General features: G+C 39.5%; 1 protein-coding gene across 2 annotated transcripts in view; it reads left to right on the top strand.

Moving 5' to 3' along the window:
- KDM5B (lysine demethylase 5B) overlaps nucleotides 1-24,577 on the top strand; it is a 58,286-nt gene that overhangs the window by 11,526 nt on the left and 22,183 nt on the right. For both annotated transcript variants that reach the window (XR_012677371.1, XM_075174356.1), the window contains exons 2-14: nucleotides 997-1,074; nucleotides 2,438-2,560; nucleotides 3,474-3,644; nucleotides 8,993-9,127; nucleotides 12,906-12,999; nucleotides 14,661-14,764; nucleotides 16,258-16,416; nucleotides 17,016-17,135; nucleotides 17,599-17,757; nucleotides 18,206-18,387; nucleotides 21,289-21,451; nucleotides 22,459-22,578; nucleotides 24,292-24,486. Coding sequence is in view for 1 of the 2 variants with exons in the window: in XM_075174356.1 (XP_075030457.1) it covers nucleotides 997-1,074; nucleotides 2,438-2,560; nucleotides 3,474-3,644; nucleotides 8,993-9,127; nucleotides 12,906-12,999; nucleotides 14,661-14,764; nucleotides 16,258-16,416; nucleotides 17,016-17,135; nucleotides 17,599-17,757; nucleotides 18,206-18,387; nucleotides 21,289-21,451; nucleotides 22,459-22,578; nucleotides 24,292-24,486 (1,803 nt within the window). In the remaining variant the exon portion in view is untranslated. The remainder of the gene's footprint in view (nucleotides 1-996; nucleotides 1,075-2,437; nucleotides 2,561-3,473; nucleotides 3,645-8,992; nucleotides 9,128-12,905; nucleotides 13,000-14,660; nucleotides 14,765-16,257; nucleotides 16,417-17,015; nucleotides 17,136-17,598; nucleotides 17,758-18,205; nucleotides 18,388-21,288; nucleotides 21,452-22,458; nucleotides 22,579-24,291; nucleotides 24,487-24,577) is intronic.

The raw sequence follows: 24,577 nt of genomic DNA on the forward strand, positions 1-24,577 counted from the left end.
AATCTTTTTTTTAATTGATCATGTTCCAGGTGTTCCTGAATGTTTGCAGTCAAGGAATTAAGAAAAAAAAGCTTTTTTTCTGTTTTTTAGCGCAGCTGCCGTTTGTTTTGGAGACCAGCATTTATGAATACTAACTGATGCATTTGTCCTTCATGAGCATTTAAAGTCTCTGCTGTCAAATGTTGGTCTTCCCGATCCAGACAGCTGTTACACTTTGGATCATGGTTTACCAAACTTCACTTTGTTCTGTGTTTTGCATGGTAACATACTGAGTTTGCTAACAGGAGGGACATCCTATCTCAGAGTTGTAACTGAGTTCCGGTTACTCCCGTTGGAAGAGCTGGGTTTGACCTGCGCGGCGGCAGCACTTCCGTGGAGCTCTGCTCTGGCTGTGCGGCAGACGCAGCCCGAGCGGCTGTACGGCCCTGCTTTGGGAACGGGCCTGGGCGGGCGACGGTTGCCATGAGACTGGGGCGAGTGGCCTTTGGCTACCCCGGGTGGGTGGGGAGAAGATGGACTTGACTCGGTGTGCGACTGAAGGCTTGTCTTTGAGGACAGGTCCTTAGTCCCCAAATGTCATTTATTCTGTGGTTTCAATATCTGCCTGTTCTGAAGGCACAATGAAATATTTAAGGGGCGGACAATGAGATTGGCAGGAGTTAACTCGGCGTATTTAATTTTTTTCCTGCTTTCTAGGCTTGTTCCACATGAAGTCATTTGGAAACAAAAGTAGACCTCACCACAGCTGGGAGCGCGGGGGGGGCGAGAGCTGAGAGGCTGGGATGCAGCCCTCGCCTGCGGGGAGGTGCTGGGCAGCCTCCCTGCTGGCATCCTGCCGGGTGCTGGGGGGGCACGTGCTGCACCGCTTAGGGCTGAGGAGGGCTTGGAAACCACAGAGACCTCTTCGGGCTTCGGGCTTACCTGGCTTTTGACTGGCGTATAGAGAAGTTTCCTTCGTTTTCCTGGTCTTTTGATGAAGCTCTTCTGTTTTTCCAGGACTGGCAGCCTCCGTTTGCATGTGATGTCGATAAGCTTCACTTCACACCGAGGATCCAGAGGCTCAATGAACTAGAGGTAAACTGTAAAGCTGAGCATTGCTTCTGCTCCAAAATGTTTAAATGTTTTTTTGAGAGGCGGTGTTTTCCAGTGGATTGACCATGAGCTGTGTTTGACTTGAGCTGGCAGCACTCAGAACCTCTGAACATCAGTTTTTAATTAGCACAGAAATTCATCTGTTTCAGAAACTTGTTAAAAACATACCAAGCTTAAAAAGTAAAGTTAATAGTCATTAAAGGAACATAATTCAGGCCTTTTCCACACAGAGGTGCTTATAAGTGGTTAAACTCAAAGTCTCAAGTACCATAGATTTGTGTCTGCATTTTGCACGCATACAGCATCTTTTAAAAGTAGAAGAGATGAAACATTTACAGAGTGTTTTAAAAATAACAAGCCGTTTGGAAGAAACAATTACAAAATCTGGATTCAGTTGGTGCGAAACTTGCTGTTCGCAAGCACTTTCATTCACTGCTTTCATGAATTCAGCCTAGAAGGAGGGAGTGGCGAGGAGTCCTGGTGAGCTTGCTACTGGTACGAATGGGACTGACGGTGACTCCTTGCCTGCCTGATTTTTCTCATGATGCTTGCTTTCTAAAGTCCTGATGTGGTTATGTGAAGGGCCAGGGTAAGTGCTGGCTTCGGATGCTAAAAAAGAAAGGGATTTGTGTGGATGCAAGCTGGTTCAGAGCTCTCTGGAGTTTAAGAGCAATCTAGTCTGAATAGACATGGCCATTTTTTACCTTAAGAATAGAAAATGTGATAACAATGAAATGTGTCAGAATTAAAGGCTAAGCTACTACTCTAACACAGCAACAGTCCAATTATCCTTCTGTGTGAATTGCTGTGCAAACAGACTAGTTGGCTTTCCTTGCCCTGAGCGGCTTATAGCCATAAAAATGAAACCAATGCAGTTGGGAGTGAAAAGGGCTGACAAAACCCCCCTTTTTTTGGTGTGTTTTTTGGGGGGTCGGTTTGTTTGTTTCTTTGGTGTGTGGGTTGTTGGGGTTTTTTTTGTAATAAACCAAAACCATTGGTTTCTTTTTGGTTTATTACAAATAAACCAAATTGTAACAAACTATTAATAAATGTAATAAATCCTAGCAATGCAGCTAGTTTAGGTAGTTTTTAGCAGTAATAACTCATTGCTTGTCTGTTCTCAAAAAGTACTTTTCTAAACGCAGTAAAAGTTAACAAAAAATTACTGGAGGAAAGACTGGCGGGATCCGTATGGAATTTTTTTTTCCTGCATATGACAAGAGGGAAAAATGCAAAATTACACTTGCAGAGGGAAAAGCCAGGCAGGCAACTGAGGCTGCAACATTATAAACACTGCTTAATCTGCATTTAGTATGCAGTTCATTTTTTTTGTTTTTTTTTTCAGGCCCAAACTCGTGTAAAGCTGAATTTTCTGGACCAGATTGCAAAGTTTTGGGAGCTTCAAGGATGTACGCTGAAAATTCCACACGTGGAGAGGAAGATCTTGGATTTATTTCAGCTTAACAGGGTAGGACTGTTACAAGGGAGAAACTCTTCCTAAAAAGATGTTGTGTTATCTCAGTTTCTGGGATGGTGTCACAGTTGTTCAAGGGAAATTTTGGGGTATATCTAAGCTGGAAAAAGTATTACTTTGTTTAACCTAACATAGCTAATGTGACAAAATAGTAGGAAATATAGTATTGTGGGAGCTTTCATGTGAGCTAGGAGATCAAATTAAATTTCCAGCTCTTCTTCAAAGTTGAACTTGGATACAAACTGGTCAAGAATAAACTTAGGCTTAACTGAAGGAAGCTTCTGAACAATGACGGCAGTGAGAACAAGATTTTTCCATTAGAAATGCGGGAGAAAAAATCCAATTACTTTTAGGATGAAGCTTGTTAAACTTCTGGAGAAGTTTACGTATTCTGATAGCAAGGGATGGGATTCACTGACCCCAAGGGTATGTTCTCTCCGTCTCTTTATGTTTAGGTTAGTTTTTATTTTGTTGATTTTGAGTGTATTTCATAGTACTTGTTCCACTGAGAACAACTGATTGTACTGTGCTAAAAAGTTGTATTGGAATACAAAGTAGAGGCGTGACAAATTGCAGCCAGACAAATTCTCAAAATTAGGCTGAATTACGGTTTGGTCATTTAATAAAGGTGCTGACTTGTTTGTAAAGTAATTCAACAAGTTTACACTTCCTGAATAGGTTATATCTTACATGTTCCAGTTATAGCTTTATAAACAACTTTCATGTTTTGGTTTGGGTTGTTTGTGGTTGGGGTTTTTTTTGGGGGGGTGGGGAGAGGGGTTTAATCTATGTTTTTCTGGTTTAAAATAGCAATTCTGGTGGTGTCTTTTCTTTTAAACTAGCAGTGCTTTCCTTAAATGATGATAATTTTAGTATTAAATATGACTGTTTTGTTTTCACTTTTTAGCTAGTTGCAGAAGAAGGAGGATTTGATGTAGTTTGCAAGGAGAGAAAATGGACCAAAATAGCCACTAGGATGGGATTCGCTCCTGGCAAAGCCGTGGGTTCTCACATCCGTGCGCATTACGAGCGCATTCTGTATCCTTACAACTTATTCCAGTCTGGAGCAAGCCTATTGGTAAGCTACGTTGAAGCCAACTGAAGTCCAATTATTTTAGCAGCCAGTCTGTTATTTTTGAGTTATTGATGGAACATTTCCAAAGACTGCATTTTATGCTTTATGGCATGCAGGTGACAAGATGCAATCTGTGGTGTTGATGCAAGCAATTCAGAAAGCCATAGGCAAACTTTTAATCAAAAGTAAAGTTTTTAGAATTACTCTTCAAGGTAACCTCTTACTGACTGCTTTGAATACTACCTTTTGGTATTTTCTCTCCGCAGTTTTCAGAAGCGTCATGATGACAGACATTTCAGCCTTCCTATAACGATTTCTTTAATGCTGTTTTGTCAAATGCGAAATACTTTTTTCACAGATCATTATAGGTCCATCTCTCTGATACAAGAGTGCTATGGGTCTGTATCACTTGTACAGAGAGTGACTGAGGGACTATATAAAACCATGGCAGTTTTGTGGCAGTAACTCACCTTGCTTTCGTTAAGGGTGTCCAAGTTCAAGAAGGCTTCATGGATGTTGCAGTGTAGTTAACAGTATGGCTTTTGACTTCTTTCGAGCTTAAATCTTCATCCTTCCTGCTTAGATTTGGCCATTAAAACAAATTCAGGGTTGGTTCAGAGTGGAAGCAGCGTAATCTCTAGTGAAGAATAGGGCTTTTCTTACAGAGCAATAGTCATTTATTTGGAGAACCAAAATAGGTTGCAGTTTCCAACACTCTTACCATGATGATCTTTTAAAGAGTGGAGTATCGACCTTTTTTAAGCAGTGAAAGCCTGAATACTCTTACAAGCATGTCTTAATCCACAGAGATCAACACTAGCCTTTTACATAAAGCTACCAAAATGAGGGAGGGATTTGACATAAGTCAAGAAAGGTTGGAATTGAAGGCTTTTTACTTAGCTAGTGATGATAATTTTTTCAGTGAAGAACTAGATAATTTTTTCAGCTAGATTGTGCAAACCCTTCAGAAAACATAATTTAACTTATGTAGGTTTGAGTGTTTTACAAATGGAGGATAAGAACAAAATATAGTTGAAGATAAAAATCTCCGTGCCTTGCCTCAAAAATATTTTGCCTTGCCTCAAACACATTGATGTTAAGCAATGGAAAGCAACACCATTTTCTGAAGGCATTTCATTGAAAACTTTGCATTTTTATTAGTTCTGAAAACTGTGGATTCTCTTTTTTTTTTTTTGAAGCTGGTGTGTTTTGTGACACCTCGCTTTGCTTTCATGTATTGGAGGTGCAATTGCACAGGGAAAGATCTAATTAAAAGTTGTAAAACAGTTAACATGGTACCACACTCCCCTGCGAGTGTCTTATCACGCAGTTGATGTTTACGTTCATGGGTTTCTCAGTAGTGGACCCTTGTAGAAGGGAAAAGCCTTCTCAGAGGAGGTCATGCTTCTTTTCAAATGTAACTTTCCAAGCTCTCTCTTGCAATGGGCACCTGACATTTGTTCCAAACTGATGTGTTTAGTGGATGCAGTTCTGGAAAAGCTATGTAGGTACGATTAACTTAATTTTTTTAACACACACCCACCCCCCCAGCTGTTAAAATATTCCCCTCCCACATGTGACAGAGACGTGTATTTTCAATGAACTGAGAGAATCCACAGAAATATGTTGGTTTAGCTCACTTTTCACTCTAAGATTTGATGACTTTTCTTTTCTTCCTGACAATGTTGTCTTCCAACTGAGTTTGTTTTGCAATACATTTTTGAGGAAGAATCTCAGATGAGATTCTTTTTGGCTTTCTTCCATGTGTTCTCAGTAAGTGGTGCTTTCCCAGATGCTTCTTGTGTAGGTGTCCGTTTTATTGTATGTCTATTCAGTGCTTTACTGGGAATCTAAGCATCTGTGACTTTTATTTTTGGAGAAGATGTAGCTATTCGATTTGACAGCTGTCAGTTTGAGATGTGTGGTTCCTTCTTGCGATATTTCAACAAGCCTTTTGAGAAAGTCTTCATGCAGCCAAGATGATCATCCGTAAAAGATTAGTACTTGCACTCACCGATTTTTTTGAAATTTTTTTAATTGGTAGTACTTGCAATATTCATTGACTTTTTTCTGCAAAAGCTGGAAATATGGAATGGTGTAGTTTCCACTGATGACTATGCCATAACTTAAATCTCATCCAGATCTGTGGATAGCATTAATTTGTTTATGTGTGGCTTAAATATATGTTAAACTGGCTTCAGGAGTTACTTTGCAAATATCCCAACTGGAGATATTTCTATATGCATACTAAAATAGTGAAAGTATCTGGAGCTGCTCAGAGGTGAACAGATAGCATGTTTTTATTAAAGCTCTTGTTCAGTCAAACAGCAAAAATTTCTTAAATCAGCCAGTTTCTAATACTGAAAGCAGCTCTCCACAGGGGTGTATTTATTTTATTCTTATCTTGAAACATTGGACTGGACAGGTCTTGGGTGTTTGGCTCCAGAGTAGTTGCAGTAAACGCATTCGCGTACTGGTTCTTACGATCTGTGCCTCACTTACATTCTTAGCAATAGTAACCATCAGTATGATACTACAGAATCACGCTATATGCCCAGAGGGATACATGTCCCCCTACATGAAGTGAGGTGTCCGGAGTCTTCTGTCAATGCATCTTTGGTGATGTATTGCCCAGATGTTTGCATGATTTAAAATGCAGCTACGGTTTGGGGTGGCTAGAGGTGGTCTTGTGGTGGTCTGTTTTTCAGTGAATACAACGGGTTCAGCAATTCTGGGTCTGGAATCTTTCCCAAACTAAGGCATAAATGTCCTAGTGGGATTCATATGTCCAAAGATTTATATGTGTATGCCTCTAATAAAGATGTTTCTGTGTGAGAGTTCTCTAGGACCCTTTATTGTTACTGGAGAAAAATAAGCACCTCTTATGTGTGATGGTTCTTACGCTCAAGTGGATACATAGCAGGGGTAGACCAGTTGTGTTCAGCAAGTACAGGGAGCCTGGGTGATTTGTGTATGTGTAAATTACTACTTCATAAACATCTGAACCTGGAGGAGATTAATTGTATCCCTGTATTTTTTTCCATCTTTTGACATCCTGGAGGCCTTGTGAACATCCCTGCTGTGTCCTTCGACTGCCTAGCGAAGGAGCTGCTGCTTAATGGTTTCAGCTGATGGGCTTTTAACTTGCTCCCTGCCACCATTTGGAGTTCAAGGATTAGATATGCAACCATCTTCTCAGAATATGGGGTCGTGATCACAATCTAGATCACAGTATGTAGGATGAGCCTATGGTAGATTTGATAGAAGCTTAACCTTACCAAAAAGTCTCTGCTAGTTGGGAGAGGAAAGGACTGAAGAAATTGCAGCTAGTGTCCTTGGTTAAAGCCCTATGCTTGCAGTTGATTAGGTCAGTCTAGGAGTAAAGTAGGTTCAGAGCAATTCCCGTCCTTAAGACAGGACTTACACTTGCTAGTTCTTCTTCTAGGTACAATTGAAAATGTTAATTAACAGCCATTTCATACTACTGCCTTGCCTTCAGATTACTGAGGCACTGGGAGATGTTTCTGCTTAAATAGTTGTTGAAACCTCAATATTTAGAAAATGTCTTCTGGGCTTTTTTTTCAATGAACAGTGCTCTTTTTTTTTTTTTTTTTTTTTTTTTTGCTTGGACACTCCACTGCAGTGAGGTAAGTTAGGCTATTTGTTGTTTTTCTTTCCAGATTTCATTGCCCTTTTGTTTAGGAGAAGCTGTTTGTCTTCTAGATACTTGCTTTCACGGATCATACGTCCTCTGTTACTAGAATTTGTAGAAACTATTTTTTCAGTGAAAGGTTTGGATTTCACACGAGGACATGATTCAGAGAACCAGAATTTACAAAAGTCATTAAATTTGGCAGTGTCCTGTCTAGCATTAGTCTATTTGCTTTTCTGTTCTCATTGTCGTATTTTTCCTACTCACTCGCCTTTTCTGCTTGTCCATTTTTTTTGTCCTGAGAAATTGTTACTTGTGACTTTCACCCACTGATGTTAATGTGGAATAACTCACATCATCTTCTTTCAGAGCGAGCTTTAAGCTCTTCTGAAGACCTCGCTGCAGTGCTCTGTGGTCTCCAAGTACACAGCACAGGACATGCCCAACTTTGAGCATCAGCCAGGACTTAGTGCTCCTGTGTGTAAGCTGCAAAGTTGGGTGGGTTTGTGTGTGTATTTAATTTGTGTGTGTTGAAATCAATTCAGACACCTGCTTTCAAAGAATAAGTCTAGAGCTTACAAAGTCTGAGATCGAAAGCAGTCCTAAATAAAATAGAAAATAAAATAGAAATTCTGGAGGTTTCTTTGAGCAGTGTTGTGGACTGTCTGTAGGTTATAGATAGTGATATCCTGCTACCCTTGACTGATACTTCTCTTTTGTTAAATACATATTTCTTTCAGCATGGACTTGTCTTTTTTCCTCCTTCATCCCCCCTTCTGAGTATCATTTCTTTCTGAAAGTCTGTCTACAGAGCATCAGTCCTTATGCCGCTGCAGTGGTCCTCTTGCAGTTCCTGTCCTGTTTCTCTCTTGCTGAGAAAATGCTTGTGATGGGAACAGATGTTAACTGAGGAACTGGGGATCCAGCAATTTATATGAAATACTTTCTGACAACATAAGACTTTTTTCTTTCTTCAGGATTCGTTGTTTACTCATTAAAAACTTATATTTTGTCTGCTGTTACTGAATTTTGTGTGGCTTGACAAAATTGGAATTGTCATTAATTGTTATTTTTCTTGCCAATTCTATGCAGAGTTTTCAGCAATTAAATGTGTTCAGTCAGTGACTTGAAAGAACTAAAACTGTTCTTGCATCTTCTTCCCTTCTGCCCTTTATTCATGCAGCAGTGTTGTCCTCTCCAAAATATATAAGGAATGTAACTTCTGCAATGTTCTTAAATAAAATACGATTTTGTCTGAAGATGGGGATATATGATAGGCTGTAATTTACTTTTATATTGCTTTGTACTTTAACATTACAGTAATGCAACCTGAGGACACTATAGCACTTTCCAGTATGCTGTTGATACAGTCTCCAAAAGCACCATCTGCTAGAAGAATTGGTATTGGTATTCCCATAGAGGAATGTTTGGTACTCATAAAATTTAAAGGATGACTTCAGCTTTATATAAGATCCTTTATTATGGTTATCGCATTCAGTAAAAAGGCAGGAAAAAGTGATTTTGTGACTTGTTCAAATAGGTAATGTTACAATTGTCATAAATACTGTTTTTATTAACTCAGCACTGTAATTATTAACGCCCTGTCTACATTCTTTCACATTAGCCAGGAAATTGTTCTACACAAAGTTTTTATTAGAAGTGGAGGCAAAAATTAAGTAATCAAATTGTGTCTCTCTAGTGCTTGCAGAAACCAGATCTCACCAGTGACACAAAGGACAAGGAATACAAGCCCCACGATATTCCCCAGAGACAGTCTGTTCAGCCATCTGAAACTTGTCCACCTGCTCGTCGAGCAAAACGCCTGAGAGCAGAGGTGAGATAATCTGTCTTTACATGGGTAAATGCTCTGCGGCGACCGAGCTTGAAATCGTAATGCCGTGGTAGTTTGCCTAGCCACATGGCACAACAGGTTTTAGCTAAGTTACAGGACAAATTTTATTTAAATCAGATCGCTAAATGTATATGCATAATAAAGAGCTGTTTAACTTTTTCTTTGTCATTGTTAAACTACATAAATATTTATCAATGCATAAATTATAAATAACATGGTAAGGATTGTGTGATACTTCAAAAAGTGTGTTACTGTGGTTGGGAGTTGTGAGAGGCTTTTGTACTGAAGCTGTTCCACTTATACGGTAGTTATGAGTGTGTACGCTATAATAATGTTTTTAGCATAATTTATAAATAATATGGGGCTCATAGGTTAAAATACAGGTGACAAATTCTAGAAATGAAGCTTGTCTTTTGCAGCTTTGATCTCTGTCATTTCCTCAGAGGACAGGCAGTAAACAGTAGTTATTCTTTAAATCTATTGGGAGGTTTCTGTAAATCTTTCACCAGTTGAAGCCAGATGTTAGAGCAGAGAAGGTTTTTGTTACAACATTAGCACTGTTGTATTTAATTTTTTTACTCTGAGTTCTATCAATTTGCTGTACATTCACCATGTAATATAAGGAAAAAATTGCGTAACATTAAGTCTGTATGGTTCTGTACAATCAAACAGGATTAATCTTACATATGCTTAAGAAATTATATTTATTTGGATAAGCATAAAATTTATTGATTATATCTGCATAGAGTTCTCCTGTGAAGACATACTTTAGGAGATCACTGTGTGTCTCCTTTGCTGGAAGACCGTTCTACTGTGACTTCAGTCCTTCCAGACTGGTGTTCCTGCCTTCAGAGAGTTCACTATTTCTTTAGTTTGAGCAGATGAAGGGTAGGGGAGGCTTATTCCCAGGAGACGGTCTTACTAGGGGTGACATCATGAGCTAGGAAGGTCATGGTTGACTGACTGTGTTTATAACCCAGATTTCTTTCTATTTAAGTTCATTTCAGACTCTCTATTAACTCCCGTTGTTCTAGTCTTGGTCTTTATTATTACTAAGTAGTACAGCTTACTTGTTGCAAATTCTGCCTATAATTATTCTTGGTTAATAAGTTACAATTAAGGTTTTCTAAAGCTTTTCCTCTCAAATACTCGGTTACAAATAGGTATGTAATTCTGAGAAAACCTCAGTAGTTTGACCTGAAACTTTCCATTTGAAGTATCTGCCTGTGGTTGAAAGATGCTCGTTCTCACGTATCCTTTAAAGGTTAACAGCGGGGCAAATATACACTAAAATTTTATCTGTTTCTCTGACAGTGGTGTCAGGCGACATTGACTAACAAAGAGTGCATGTTTTTGTCATTTCTTAGCCAAAATGCAAGGCTACCCTGTCAGCTCTTTCCCTGAGCACTGCTGATGTCATACACCTAATTTTTGCGGAAAGAAAATACTTGTTTAAGAATAGAATTGAAACATACAGAGCTAAGGCTGAATTAAGCAGCATGGACTGACTCGCTCCTCCTTAGACTTAGGAAGGAGCTGTAGTACTTTAAGACAATGATTTCCAAAAGTTAAGATTTGTTAACGTGAGTGTTCCTGTTCCATTTCAGTACAAAGTCAGCCAAGTTGATGAAATCCATTTTATTCTTCATTGAAGCTGCACACGGTTGATTTTTGCGCTGACCTGGTTGCAAAGGAGTAATGTTTGGTTAATGTGTCCCGACTTTTTGGACTAACGAGATATACAAGGATTTGTCAGTGTCTTAAATTGTAAAACCTAAGTTCATTCTCATGTTTACCAGTTCGACATTTCCTGCTTTTCAAAGGCTAACCATCTACTATAAACCTTTAAAATAAGTGAACTACAGGAAAGTACGGTAAATTATTCGTATTAGCAAAAAATACAGCTTGTGGGATAAGTGTTATTTTGCAATTGTAAGGTGCAGACAGTTTTACCTTGCCCTTTCCTACCTGTTTAGTAAACACTTAGGAGAAAATGTTCATAATTGGAAAGGAAAAGGGCAATGACAGTCATAGGCTGGTTTTGAAATGCAAAGTATTTAGATGCTTGATGTAGAAAAGTGTAAAAGACCAGAACAATGCTGCGGAAGTGAAAGTGAGATGAATCGATACGCTAAAAGGCTAAGGCTGAAAAAAAGAGCTACTCTTGTGAAGCTAAATATAGGCTTAAGCACAGAATACGGACGTAACTCATAGAAGTTAAAGATGCAGAAGATGGGGCATCTGTAACTGCATTTCTTGAGGATCAGTGCAAACTGATCCTGGTTCAGTATTACTAAATATAATGAGCAGGGTTTTTTTTTGCGTATCTTAATCAATGGGACCTCTGCCTCTCTCATGGAGACAGTAATTTGGACAAAGAGAACACCAAAAATGAAGGGGAAATAATGTCAAAACCACCTCTGTAAAAATCCAAAACTAACAAACAAACAAAAGCCTACCAAAAAAACCCAAACAGAACAAGAACAAACCCCGCCCTTTGAAAACCTGATGCGTTCAGGCTGGAAGTCGTGCTTGGAGCGCTAGGCCAACAAGTCCCGTTCCCTGGGGTTCAGGGAGTGGTTGATAGTGGACTGACTTGTGTGAGTAGCAAGAGAGTGGTTGCATGACCTCGTTTCATTAAGAAATTAGGCTTAAAAAAAATACAATGTTGGAGAAACCCGTCCTTACGCTGAGGGATTTGAGAATTGTTCTCCACAGTCTCAAAACTTCAGGGAAGAAATACAAGAATTAAATGGAAAAACATTATTTTGTGTTGAAAGCTCCACCATACACCGAGTTCCCTGCTTAGAAGACCGGAGTATGTTCTGCTTCTCAAGAGTAAAAGAAGATCTATGAAAGCCCGAAGTTTTTTGCTCCTTTGATTCTTACCAAGTTCCACTGAAATCAAACTAAAACCATGGTATTGTTACTGGCACAGGCTTTTTGTAGGATTTCCTTTCAAATCTCTCCAGGTTGTTCCCTGTGTTATTTCTCTGAACTCTTTTTTTTTTTAAATAATTGAATACAAGTATTTCAGAAATTCAGGTTGCCTTTTTAGATTTATTTATTTGTTTGTAAGTATAGAATGGTTCTTTGAGTTTAAATGAAGTCCCCAAAGTCTTTATCTAACTTCCATCTGCCTGGCTTTTTCCTAGAACAAGTCAGGTTACCAGTTTTAAGACCTCCATTGTACATCAGTGAAGTGTTTGTGTCTCACATCAGCTTGTTCTCTGAACCTTTGCAGTCCTCTCTTGGCACTTATCAGAGTGGATTAAGAATTGTATGAAGAAATATTTTTTTTTTAATTTGGAAGTCAAAATTGTCTCCCCCCTCTCCCCCCGCCAGTTCTTTTCTCAGCTCCTGAGATGCTGAAATGTGTGTTTTAAAACCTTGCAGGGTCTGCCACCAAAGTTCCTCAGCTGTAGAGACTTGCAGAGAATTATTTAGATCTTACTAGGCACGCTCTTCTTAGGACTCTGAGTGTTGGACATAACCAGCTTTTTCCCTTCTTCGGAGCCAAAGCAGCTCTGGGGGGCGGGAGGAGTTGAGGGGGGTTGGGTCCCTTCAGGCACGCAGCCTTTCCTGCAGCGTGCCATGCAGTGGCTAGCTGTGTTCCAAAATCGTGGGTCCGTACTTGGGCAAGCAGCCGTGCGTTTAGATGGCAGTGAACATTTTCTCAAATACAAGTGTAAAACCAAAGTGTTCCATCTAAGGACATTACTGATTTTTTTCTTTTTTTTTTTTTTTTCCCTTTCTTAAGGCAACCAGTATTAAAACTGACTCTGACCCTCCAGAAGCCAGAACTCATAATCTGAGACGTAGAATGGGATGTGCACCTCCAAAGTGTGAAAATGGTGAGTGGCAAGTGGGGAGTGAAACAAAATGTGAATGCAATTTCTTTGTACTTTGTACAAACTTGTTTTAAGACCAGAGTTAAATTCAGCAGTTGGAACAATGCAAAGTATTTTTAAAAAACACTTCTGTTAACTTAATTTTAAAATTGGAATTTATTGTAAAAGTTCTTTTATGGCTTTGAAATCGTTGTTTGTTTTGTAAGTGGTTGAGTTTTCTTCGAGAAGAAGATATTTTCAGTTTAAAAGAAAACAACTTCTGCTTTTTTAAACTTCAGTGTCTCTTATGGAGTAATCAGAAATGAGATTTGAGTCATATTTCTATTTTGTGTTTTAAATAGCTAGCTTCAATCCACTAGCTTTAAATAGAGGAAACTCTTTTAAGAATGTGTCAGATTTCAGGCACTTTTAGGAAATAATTTGAGTTTGAAATCAGGAAATGAAACTCATGAAGGCAAAAGATGGTATGTGGTGAACTTTACCATTAAGTTCCCATAATATGATTTTTAGATTGCTTCTATCAATAGTCCTGAGTCTGTTGTTATCTGTCCCTAAGAAATAATAATTTCAGATGGAGAAGAAGTGTTTAATGCCATCAAACAGAAGAATAAGCTGGTTGACAAATAACATGGAAGGCAAATATAGGAGCCATTTACAACTACTTAATAATTGAGATTAACTAAGCAGTTTGTCAGTCTCCTTTGTTTGTTCAAAATTTTTTGTTTCAAGAATTTGTGTAGATTGTGGTCTTTTTTAATTTGATAACTTTTTTCTTTAAGGAGTGTCTCTAGGCATTAACCTTTTTTCTTTTTTCTCCCTGAAGTGTAGAAGGAAAAAGCTCTAGACAGTTTTTTAATGCATAAATCTCTGATAGACTCTTCTCTTTAATATCTTTGTTAGCTCTCAGACTCCAAGACTTCGGACTGTCTCATGTCCAGGTGTAAAGGTCTCTAGCTCACTCGTAACCTTAGCTAAGAACTTCATTGCTCCCTTGTCTTCAGCACCAGAGCCCTTGGATTCTCCCCACTCTTTTGCATGGATTTGAGTGTGTGGTTTTTTGGGTTTTTATAATGTCAGGAATGAAGACTTGAGTAGAGATATGCCCAAATTAGGTAGGAGTGTAAGAATGTAGAGGAACTGCTGCTTTGTCAGGCCACTCCTGCTGCATGCTCATCTTTGGCGACAGGTTATCATGAAAGCTACCACTACAAGAAACTGAAGTGTGAAGATCATCGTGGGAAGCTGTAGTGTTGTTTCATGTCTCCATGTGACATGCTGCTGTAAAATTGATGGAGTAATTCAACCACATTTGTTAACACCACATGGAAACAAAATCTTAGCTTATGAAGATACTCATAATGTAATCTAAATTAATTTAAATGGGATTTAAAATACCCACTCAGAAAATGTGGGCTGTGATAGTCATTGCTAGCTCGTGATGGCATGCTTGGTTTTTCTGATAATACAGGCTTCTGTAGGCATTGCAGGTGTTCAAATCTTGCCTTAAGCGAACTAAAACTAGTGTGTGTATGGAATAACAAGTAATTCAACACATAAATTGGAGTGATGCAGTCTAACAAGTAATAACAAATAAAATAAATAATAACAAGTAATGCTAAGCATTGAAACACTTTAATACCCTATTTTTTTTTCTGTTGCACCAGAAAAGGAAATGCTTAGCACAGTGAAACTTCCCGAGAAGAGGGAACATGCCGGGGAGCCAGAGAAAGACAAATCCAAAGTCCGATCGAAAAAACCCACTAATGCTGTGAGTACGCCCTGCCTTCCTGCTGCTTCATATTGATTGCAGGTGTTTCTGGGTTTCTCTTGGGTATGTAGCGAAATCTCATGTCATTTGTATTACACTAAGGACCCCTTTGTATTCTTCATGTAACCCTGTTGTTGAAACAAAGCAGTATCTGTGCCTGCTGGAATATACATACTCGTAAAGCTTCATGCTGTTACAAAGCTGAAAATAACAGTATAGTTAAGTTTCACTATCTATAACTAAAGTAACTTGTTTTCTGTCTCCAAGGTACAGTCTCAAAATAAGCATTTTGAAAGAAGAGTCCGAATAGAAGTGCTGGTTCTGTGATCTCTCTCCCCATTGCTCTTTAACCTCAAGGGAGCTTAATGCGAGCTTTGGCACCCGGCTCTCCAGCAGACCTGCCACTGATTCCGCAATCTCAGCACTAACTTGAAAGCTTTGATGTTCAAATGCTTCTTAAAAAAAACGACCCTGTTCCTGCTCCAACTCTCTGCACACCACCATCCCCCCTCCAAAAAAACCCCCAACTGAAAGCGATGGTAGTTTGTCTCACTTTTGAGAAGATGATACTGAGATTCTTTCTGTCCATGCTACTACCTGGGTCCTTCCGAAACCCCAAAATGCTCTTCGTTTAATCCACACGTATAGCGAGGTACCTGAGAAGGAAATGTGCAAGTACTAGAAGCCTGACACCCCCACCCCCAAACAAAAAAAAGCTTGCAGGGAGGAGCAGGAGATGCTGCTTCTTTTTTTAACAACATGAGACTACAGGGTCTGCTTGTCCTCGCAGCTCTCTTCTGTATCTGAGAAGAGCCTTCCAGGCTGTTGCTAATGAAGGTGTGGTGAAGGACAGGAGCAGACAACCCCTCCCACCTTTGGAGTGGGCACCTTTTCCTTGGGCCCGGCAGATGCTGTGGGTGACTTCCATGGGACTCCTTTAACAGCTGCCCCCTGCCTAAAAGCACGTAGCTCTGCTGGGAAGCTGGTGCCTTTCCAAATTAAAATTAAGGTCTTGGCCAGTATCTCTGGGCAAAAAGAGGAGCACTCCCATCAGGAGGAATCCCTTTCTCTCTTCTGAGGCTCCAAACAGTTGGTCTCAGAGGAGAATGAAACATCTGTGCACACATGCTGCACGTGACAGCAACAAGAAAAGGGATTTGTGAGCCACCAACAGGTCTTGTGTTGTATTATACCTGCTGGATCCCAGTACTGCTGGTTTAAACTATGCTGGCCACTGAACCAAGTCGTGTGTCATTTGGAGCAAAAGTACCTGGAAGGGCTGGCCACGCTTGTGGTCCTTCCTTAAATCACAGAGGGGGGTTATTTAAACTTTTACATAAATATTTTGTGTTTGCTTGTCTCATTTCCAATTTCAGAGATAAAGTAAAAATAAGCTTTGGCAAATGTCCCAGATGACTGAGTTACCAAACTGCTCTTTCACCGTGAGTTACCTTAAGTGCTCGAATTCCCACTCTGGCAATTTTTTGTTACAGGTGGATTTGTACGTATGTCTCTTATGTGGCAGTGGTAACGATGAGGACCGTCTCCTGTTGTGTGATGGCTGCGATGACAGCTACCATACTTTTTGTTTAATTCCACCCCTTCATGATGTTCCCAAAGGGGACTGGAGGTGTCCCCAGTGTTTGGCTCAGGTAATTCGACAAACCATAAAAGTTAGGCTGAAGGTTATTTTTTATTTTGTGGGTTTTTTTCTTTAGCTTGATCCTAGGGATTGAAAATACAATTTGTTATTATTTAAGGTTGTGCAAACAGGGTGATAGAGGGTAAAGCTAAAATGAACACTGGACATGCTTCAAATGGCAAAGCTATCGCTTAATATTTTGGAGCCAAAAGTTGATCTCCCTTAGCATTGCTAAAATTCTAAAGAATACATTGGATTTTAGTTGGCACCTTTCCTCTCTATTTAAAATTGGAGTCACACTGGGTGCTTCAGTGTGGAGATCTATGCATCTTTCTTTTTTTTGCTTAGCTCTACTAGAGGAAGGAGAAATTAGGCATGTTACTTCATTAATGTTTACGTAGATTTATCAATAAATAAATATTGTGGTTTGGTGAATTAGGTAGAGTAGTTTCTTCTTCTGACTGTGCCACTTGGGGCAGCCATTTCATTTTGGTCAGGTGCCCTGCCTGCTTTCCCATCAGATGCTGTAATAGTAGCCCATTTGTGTAAAATCTGAGCACAGATTGTCTTATTAATACATTGTAGAAATAATTATCATTTCAATTGCAGGAGTGTAATAAGCCTCAAGAAGCGTTTGGTTTTGAACAAGCAGCAAGAGACTATACCCTTCGCACGTTTGGAGAAATGGCAGATGCATTCAAGTCAGACTATTTTAACATGCCAGTACATGTATGTTCATGTATTTATCCAGACGCCATAATGTAGACCTCAATTTTTGTGCTTAGTTAAAATATATATAACTTTTGAGGGGGAGGGCGGAATTCCCTTTTTGAATGGGATGAAATCCCAAATCAGAGGTTCTCATTTACATCAGTGAATCCTTGTTCTTGCTGGTGTTGTGGTTTCTTGTTCCACTGGTGGCTTGGGGTTTTTTTTTCACTTTTGAAGAAGTGTCTGTAAGAAAGAGAATACTCTCTAACTATCACCCATTTGTGAGAGAACAAAGAAGCAGCATGTGCTGCGTGGAACCACGCTTCTGCTGCATTTTTTTTTTTCTCTTGCTGAAGCGATTTTGAAATGGGGAAATGCTTCAAGCTAATGGAGATTCCTCCCTGAGATAGCTTTTATGCACGTGCTTTTTATATACTGATTCTGAGTATGTACTCCTTGTTTTTCTTCTTCTGATACCTAGATGGTCCCTACCGAGCTGGTTGAAAAAGAATTCTGGAGACTTGTTAGTACCATTGAAGAGGATGTGACAGTAGAATATGGAGCTGATATTGCTTCAAAGGAATTTGGCAGTGGCTTCCCAGTTAGGGGTGGGAAATTTAAAGTTAGACCAGAAGAAGAGGTAGGTCTTTATTAGTTCGCTGTGTATATTTGTATTGCAGTTCTTCATTAAATAAGTCTCTTCAGTTCAAAGCAAAATAATGGAACTGTGTTGCAAAGTGTTTGTTTTGTGTATCTGGCACAGTATTTGAAGAGGAGAATTACATCAGCGTTTTGAATAAATAAAATTTGCTGTCATCAGACATTAAAAGCCACAGATTTATCCTAGAAGTTATTTATTAACTTCCAGACTAAAAAAAAAAAAAGTCTCATTTTAACAAAGCAGGTCAGATAAGGTTTGTGAAAAGAGCAAAAACAATGGAGGTTTTGCTCTTTGGTTCATTGACCTGTTTCTTACATCTTCTTAATTGGGAAGGATGTTTTTCTTCTGTTCTCTTTTGGCAGTTTTACCTTCTTGGGTTTTTTACTTCATGTTGTATAAACCTGTGACTGTTCTGTTCAATTTTCAGGAATACCTTGATAGTGGCTGGAATTTAAACAACATGCCTGTGATGGAGCAGTCTGTTCTTGCTCACATCACTGCAGACATATGTGGAATGAAATTACCCTGGCTATATGTAGGAATGTGCTTTTCTTCATTTTGTTGGCATATAGAAGACCACTGGAGCTATTCGATTAACTATCTGCACTGGTGAGTTTGAGGAATAAACTCAGCCTGAGAAGCAATCTCCCTTTCTTTCCCCCTTCCTCTTCTTAATTAGTGAACTAAAACCAGATTCATAGAGTTCAGGCCAGAATAACCCTTGCAATCCTGGAGCAGCAGGGTTAAATTTGACATAGTGCGATTCCTGCATTGATTTGCTTTTGGACAAGAGGTCACATTTTGGAAAGAGACATCCATTCCCAGTTTTAAAAAAATCCATGAGAGATGCAGCAGATACTCCATCAAATGTTTTATTATGCTCAATGTAGAACTAAAAACCATACAAGTTTTTTTTAAAAATCATCTAGCTTCAACTAACAGTCTTAGGATCCTGCATATTTCTTTGTCTGTTAGATAGATCATTCTATCATAAATCTTCTCATCAAAGCGAACACTCGTTCAACTGTAATCAGGACAAATCTTTGCCATGTCTTTGATATTCTAAATAGATTGAACTTCTTAAACTTTTCACCTTACAACAGCTTTTCTAGAGTTTGGATTATTCTTGTCACTCTTCCTGAAACCTGTCAAGCTCCTTCCCTTTCCTTGTTCACATAAATATTCCAGCAGAATGGTAAAACCATATCCCAGCTACTGTTCAGTAGGTCGTCTCTTTGGTCAGTTATTCAGTTGCTGTTCCTTGAAATAGCTGCTGCTGCTGTAGCGCAGTCCAAGTTGTCAGTGACTTAATTCGCTTGCTTCCGTAGTACTTGACATGATGAAAACAACTGTTTGAGTGAGGCTAATGAGTGATCAAGATTACATTGTAAAAATCATTGTAAAAATGATCTTCCTTGTTATTTGTTGCTTGCTTTTTTTTTTTTTTGTCTGGGTCTTCAATCAGACTGAAAACTGTGGGAAGGAGAGGAGGTTTTTTGTTTGCGGTAGAAACTTCATTTCTTCTAGGAGAGCTTCCCGCACTGTTGTTGGAATGGCATTGTGTGCTGCATAATTTGTCCCAAATTGCATTGGTGTTTGCAGTCAAGGCCAGAAAGATCCGTAAGTGCATATATGTATATGTGCACGCACATGTACATACATTCGAAGATACATGTGAAAGTAACCCTACCTGCTTTTAATTTAGTTCTTCTCCAGCATGAATGTCCTTGATGTCTTTTCCTTTAATTTGCAGATATTCTTCTGTATTTCCATTCAACTTAGAGGTTTATATCTGTTTTTTTTAGCCTATTCAAGAGCAATATGTAGTTGAAGTTAATACTGGTCTTGGCCAGAGGAGTCAATCTTAATGACCTGCCAGTGAAGAGACAATGCTCCAAACTCTGAAAAGACTTCAGAAGGCAGGACTCATTCTTGTGAAGTACCAGGGGTGGCATGTCCCTCTTCAGTGTTCCCATGTGCTTGTATCCGGGTACAGTATTTTGAGCAGATAGTCCCAACTGAACCAGGCTACAGCAGCAGACCGTTCATAGGGTTGAAGGCAATAGTTTTCCTGCATGACTCTAAATGCTGTGTTAATTCTTGAAATGGTAAAAGTAGAAAAACCAAATCTTTGCTTCTAAAGATGCTTGCAAATAAATAAATAAGATGTCAGTCCTGGTCAGAGAAAGAATTACCATCATTGATGCTAGAATTTCTGAAGGCAGGAATGTGGAGCTGTCAGGTAGCAGTGCAGAAAGAACTGTCACCTTCATCAATTCTGCAGCTTGCTGCCTTCATAAGGCTGACACCTTAATACATCCGTTAGAGTTGTATCTTTCTCCGCTATCTGTTCTCCTGAAGTCCAGAGACTCCTGGTACCAGTATCCCTGTCCAGGTTTAGCACAGTTCATAACTGCTGTCATCCATTCCTTGGCACTGACACGTATCAAGGAGCAGAATTCTTGACTAACCCAGTATTGGGTCTGCCAGTATCGGTTTTAGTTGCGTCTGTGGCTGGTCTTCAGGAATTCATAGAATAGCTTCGAGACGATGGCCGGGCCTAAGGCTGCATAGTCATTTAACACGGCATAGTAATGACCCTACTTGTGCTGCTCCTTGTGATACCGCTGTGGCTGCCCTTCCACAGTCCTTCGCTCTCGCTGTCCTCTTCACCGTGACAGAGGTGCTGTTTGAGTACAGGAATAAGATATGAGGGATATGCTTCTTGAGTCATACTTCACTCTCTTCTTCTGGAATCCTCCCAGTTGCTTTATGATTTAGGAAAAAAAGAACAATGTTGGGTCAGCTTTACTCTGCCAGCTCATGAGGAGTCTTGGGAGAATGTGATTTGTTTGTTATCATCTTTTCTAAATACCTTTTCTAACATCGTTCTTTTTAAGGGATTGAAAGGCATTTTCATCTTTGTGGTGCAGTGAGCCAGCTTCATTGTGAACCTGAAACAATGCCTGTTGGAACACATAGGCATAACCTTGATTCTTCTCAACTGGCTTGCATTGGGTTAAACTGTTGCTAGAAGTTCTTCCTACTCTGGATATGGATTTTTTTTTTTCCTTGATGTCTTTTGTGTCTCTTAGAGTTGCGTAATTTGGAAGTTTAATTTTTGCTTACTATATGTTGCTTTTATGGCAATTATGCACAAGACAGAAAGAACTTTGGCTGTTAGATCCAAGAGAGAGTTTGTGTTCATGGTAAAAGACAAACAGCTTATATTTTGAAGTTGTGCTGGAATTAGCAGAACTTCACTGAGGACTTCTTCAGTCTTTTTGTTTCTCCAGAATATTTTAAGTATGTGCTCAGAAATGTAGGCAGTTAAAAACTTAGGTCTGGAGGAGGGACCTGCATAAAATGTGAAGGCTCAGGAAGGTACATAATCTTTGCTTTCCTTCCTCGTGATATACCCTTCTTTTGAGATGGTGTATTTTAAAGCAGAAGACTGAAAATGTAACATACAAGATTGCTTATATTTAACTTTTTTTAATAATCTTGCAGGGGGGAGCCTAAAACGTGGTATGGAGCCCCAGGGTATGCAGCTGAACAGTTGGAGGATGTAATGAAGAAGCTTGCTCCAGAGCTATTTGAATCTCAGCCAGATCTCTTGCACCAACTTGTCACCATAATGAACCCGAATACTTTGATGGCCCACGGAGTGCCTGTATGTTGTTGGACTCCTGTGCTACTCCCCCAAACCCAACCCTCTTTCATTTGCACTGAATTCTACTTCAAAGCTGATAACTGAAGCCACTTTTATTACAGAGATGGTGTGGTAGTTTCCATGTGTGTTGTATCTTCCTTGTCTAGTATAATGTGCCAGTATGAACAGATGGGCAATGGAATCGTTGCTTTTGGAATTGTGTGGCAAACTCTTCTCTGGAGATCCACCTTAGTGTATTTCTATTTCTGTATCTCAGCTGGAAAGTTTAGTCTCGACCTTTGCAACAATGGCAGGAGCTCTTCCTATGTCTGTCTAATCAGACACAATTTTTTTTGGCATAGAGTTTCTGGCAAAACACATTCTTCCTTTGTTTGTCATCCACATCCTCTTATTTTTCCTGGATAAGTTCTTAGGTATTTAAAAACATTTTTCATCAGTTTCCATCATATTCCATACTAGATTATTCATGGGAATTATGTCCCTTTACAACTTAATTAGCTTTTGACTAGCTGACCTTGGGACTTAAAGGAAAATCTGGAAAAAGTGGCAAAATTTGTGGTGTCTGCTATGCTGTGAGAGACTCCAAAATGGAAAGATGCAGGAAGACCTGCCTGCTCTCTTGCTGGTTATCTAGCCCCAAAAGTATTAGATCTACAGCAGTATGAACTTTTGAGTAGGTTCCAAATTTCTCTTCCCCTTCAGCTACACGGTGAAGAGAGCCTTGCCTGTGCTTTACCTGCGTAACTGTCAACAGAGCGAGCAAAGTGCGAAAGGCACCGACAGCTGACTTAAAATGGCTTAGAGTGCGGGTATGGCTGAATGAAACCCCTTTGCTTTCTAGGGTTTTACATGACAAGTTACCAAATGCCAGTTGTAATTCTTGGGCTTATGTCTTAAAACTATCCGAAGTCATCATAGAAGTTACTAGGAGTTGGAAATCCATATTCTCTTCAGAGCCTTCAGTTCTATTTAGGCTTGACCTAATGCTTGTCTGTCTTTTCTCCTAGGTTTATCGAACGAATCAGTGTGCTGGAGAGTTTGTGATCACCTTTCCGAGAGCTTATCACAGTGGCTTCAATCAGGGTTTCAATTTTGCTGAAGCTGTGAACTTCTGCACAGTTGATTGGGTATGTTCCAAAAAGTTTTTCATCAAGTATGCAGTTCCAAAGTTGTTCCTAGCTAATGTACAGCTCTAATATTTTACTGCTGATGTACAAATCTAGTCCACAGATCAGAAGGAGCCTATTACTGGAAGCATAATGCTTTGCTGAAGGTATTTCTTTTATGTAGTGAACTGTGGGCTTTCTCTGGTTCCTAAGGGTCGGTTTGAAATTATACATTAGGGCTGATACATCTTTTACAGCGGGAGGTAGGCAAGGTCCTGTGCATGCCTAGAAGCACCAGTGCTGATAGAATCTAATCCTTTTGTGTCCCCAAATTCCATTCAAATCATCAAGAGCTGGAATGATATTTTTCTGTTTATTGCACTAGGAATTCTCTAAGAGGTGCTTTCTACAGCTGAAAAACAAAGCCTACTTTAGCTTCTGTGATTAAATCGCATGATACATTTAACACACATTAAGAACAGTTGAAGACTTTCATAGTTCTTTTGGGGAAAAAATAAAAACAATTGTATCTGATGTGAGTACATCCTCTTGGATAGCAGAGGCGCTGTAGGTTGTTAGGGAAGAATGCCTTAATGAGAAGGGAACAGAAAGTTTTAATGTTCAAACAGAAGGTTTACAGACCAGTACTTTATTCCCAGTAAGCTTCACTCAGCTCATTGAAACAACAGGGATAGTCACACATTACAATTATTAGGTCATAGTAATTTATTAAGTTTTTTGTCTTTTTTTAAAATAAAAACAAATGGAGGATAGTTGCTCCAAAGTTACAAGTAATCATTTCTCCTTCCCAGTGGATTTTGCAGTCACAGTGTTGCCTGATCTCAGAAAGAGCCTTTGAAGCTACTGATATTTCAAATTACTCCTCTTCTGATGTTTTGTTTTCCCCAAAAAGGTCTTAGCTATTTGTAAATATAGCCCATCTAAAAATATTGCTAGATTTAAAAAACATCACTTAGAAGTAGGAGATGTCTAAAATTGGAAGAAAGCTTTCTGCATTGTGACTGTGTTCGCGTATCGGTTGGTTTAGTTTTGGTTTTCCTCTTGTCCTTCCATGAATTTCATACTGGACTCTAACACGTAACCTCATTGTAACCTGAGCATTGCTATCCGCCTGGCAGCCTTAAAGTAAAGCTCTCAGTAACCTGCCCAGCTCATAATGAATTGTTTACTCTGCCTGGGGTTAGTTAGGGACTTTAATGGTCCATGGAGTCAGCAATTTCTCATGCGGCGGCACAGTTCGTGTCCTACATAAACCAGACATACCGTTTGAGAAGAAGGTCCGGCGTGCCCTGCAACCTGCCCTTGACAGGGCATCCCTCGAGTGGTAAGAGTAGGACAAGTGTATATCCTCTTCCCTTTGATGCTCTCCTAGCCTCTGTGTATTTTTAGCTTGGGTCTTCCTGAGCCTACTGCGGTTTAGTGATTTAGTTACCTCTAATTATGGTCTCTTCCAGATAGCGCGTTCCCCCGTGAACCCAGCTAAACAACTTGCACCCACAGTGTCCACGGTAAAGGAGTTATAAGCAGTCCTGGTTTACAAGAACTCAGGGTCTTGATTTCTCGAGTTTTACATTCTGCATTATCAATATTGTTGCTAGAAGGATTTGTCTTGGCCTTTCATTTGGATAGGTTTTGATTAGTAGCATAAAAAGTTAGTATCTTAATGTAATTTTCAAAACGAACTCTTCATTTATTTAATGTTTTTCAATGCAGCTACCATTGGGTCGCCAATGTGTGGAACATTACCGTCTGCTAAACCGTTACTGTGTGTTTTCTCATGATGAGATGATCTGTAAAATGGCTTCCAAAGCAGACGTTCTTGATGTTGTGGTAGCATCTACGGTTCAGAAAGACATGGCTATTATGATTGAAGATGAGAAGAGGTTGCGCGATAAGGTTGATAAACTGGTGAGTTGTAGGAAATAATATTATACTGAATGAAGGAAGATTTGAAACAGCAGTGTGAAAGACATGCTGGCACTCGTACTGTGCTGTCAGT

This window comes from Calonectris borealis, chromosome 26, assembly GCF_964195595.1.
Source record: "Calonectris borealis chromosome 26, bCalBor7.hap1.2, whole genome shotgun sequence".
Classification (NCBI taxonomy): Eukaryota; Metazoa; Chordata; class Aves; order Procellariiformes; family Procellariidae; genus Calonectris; species Calonectris borealis.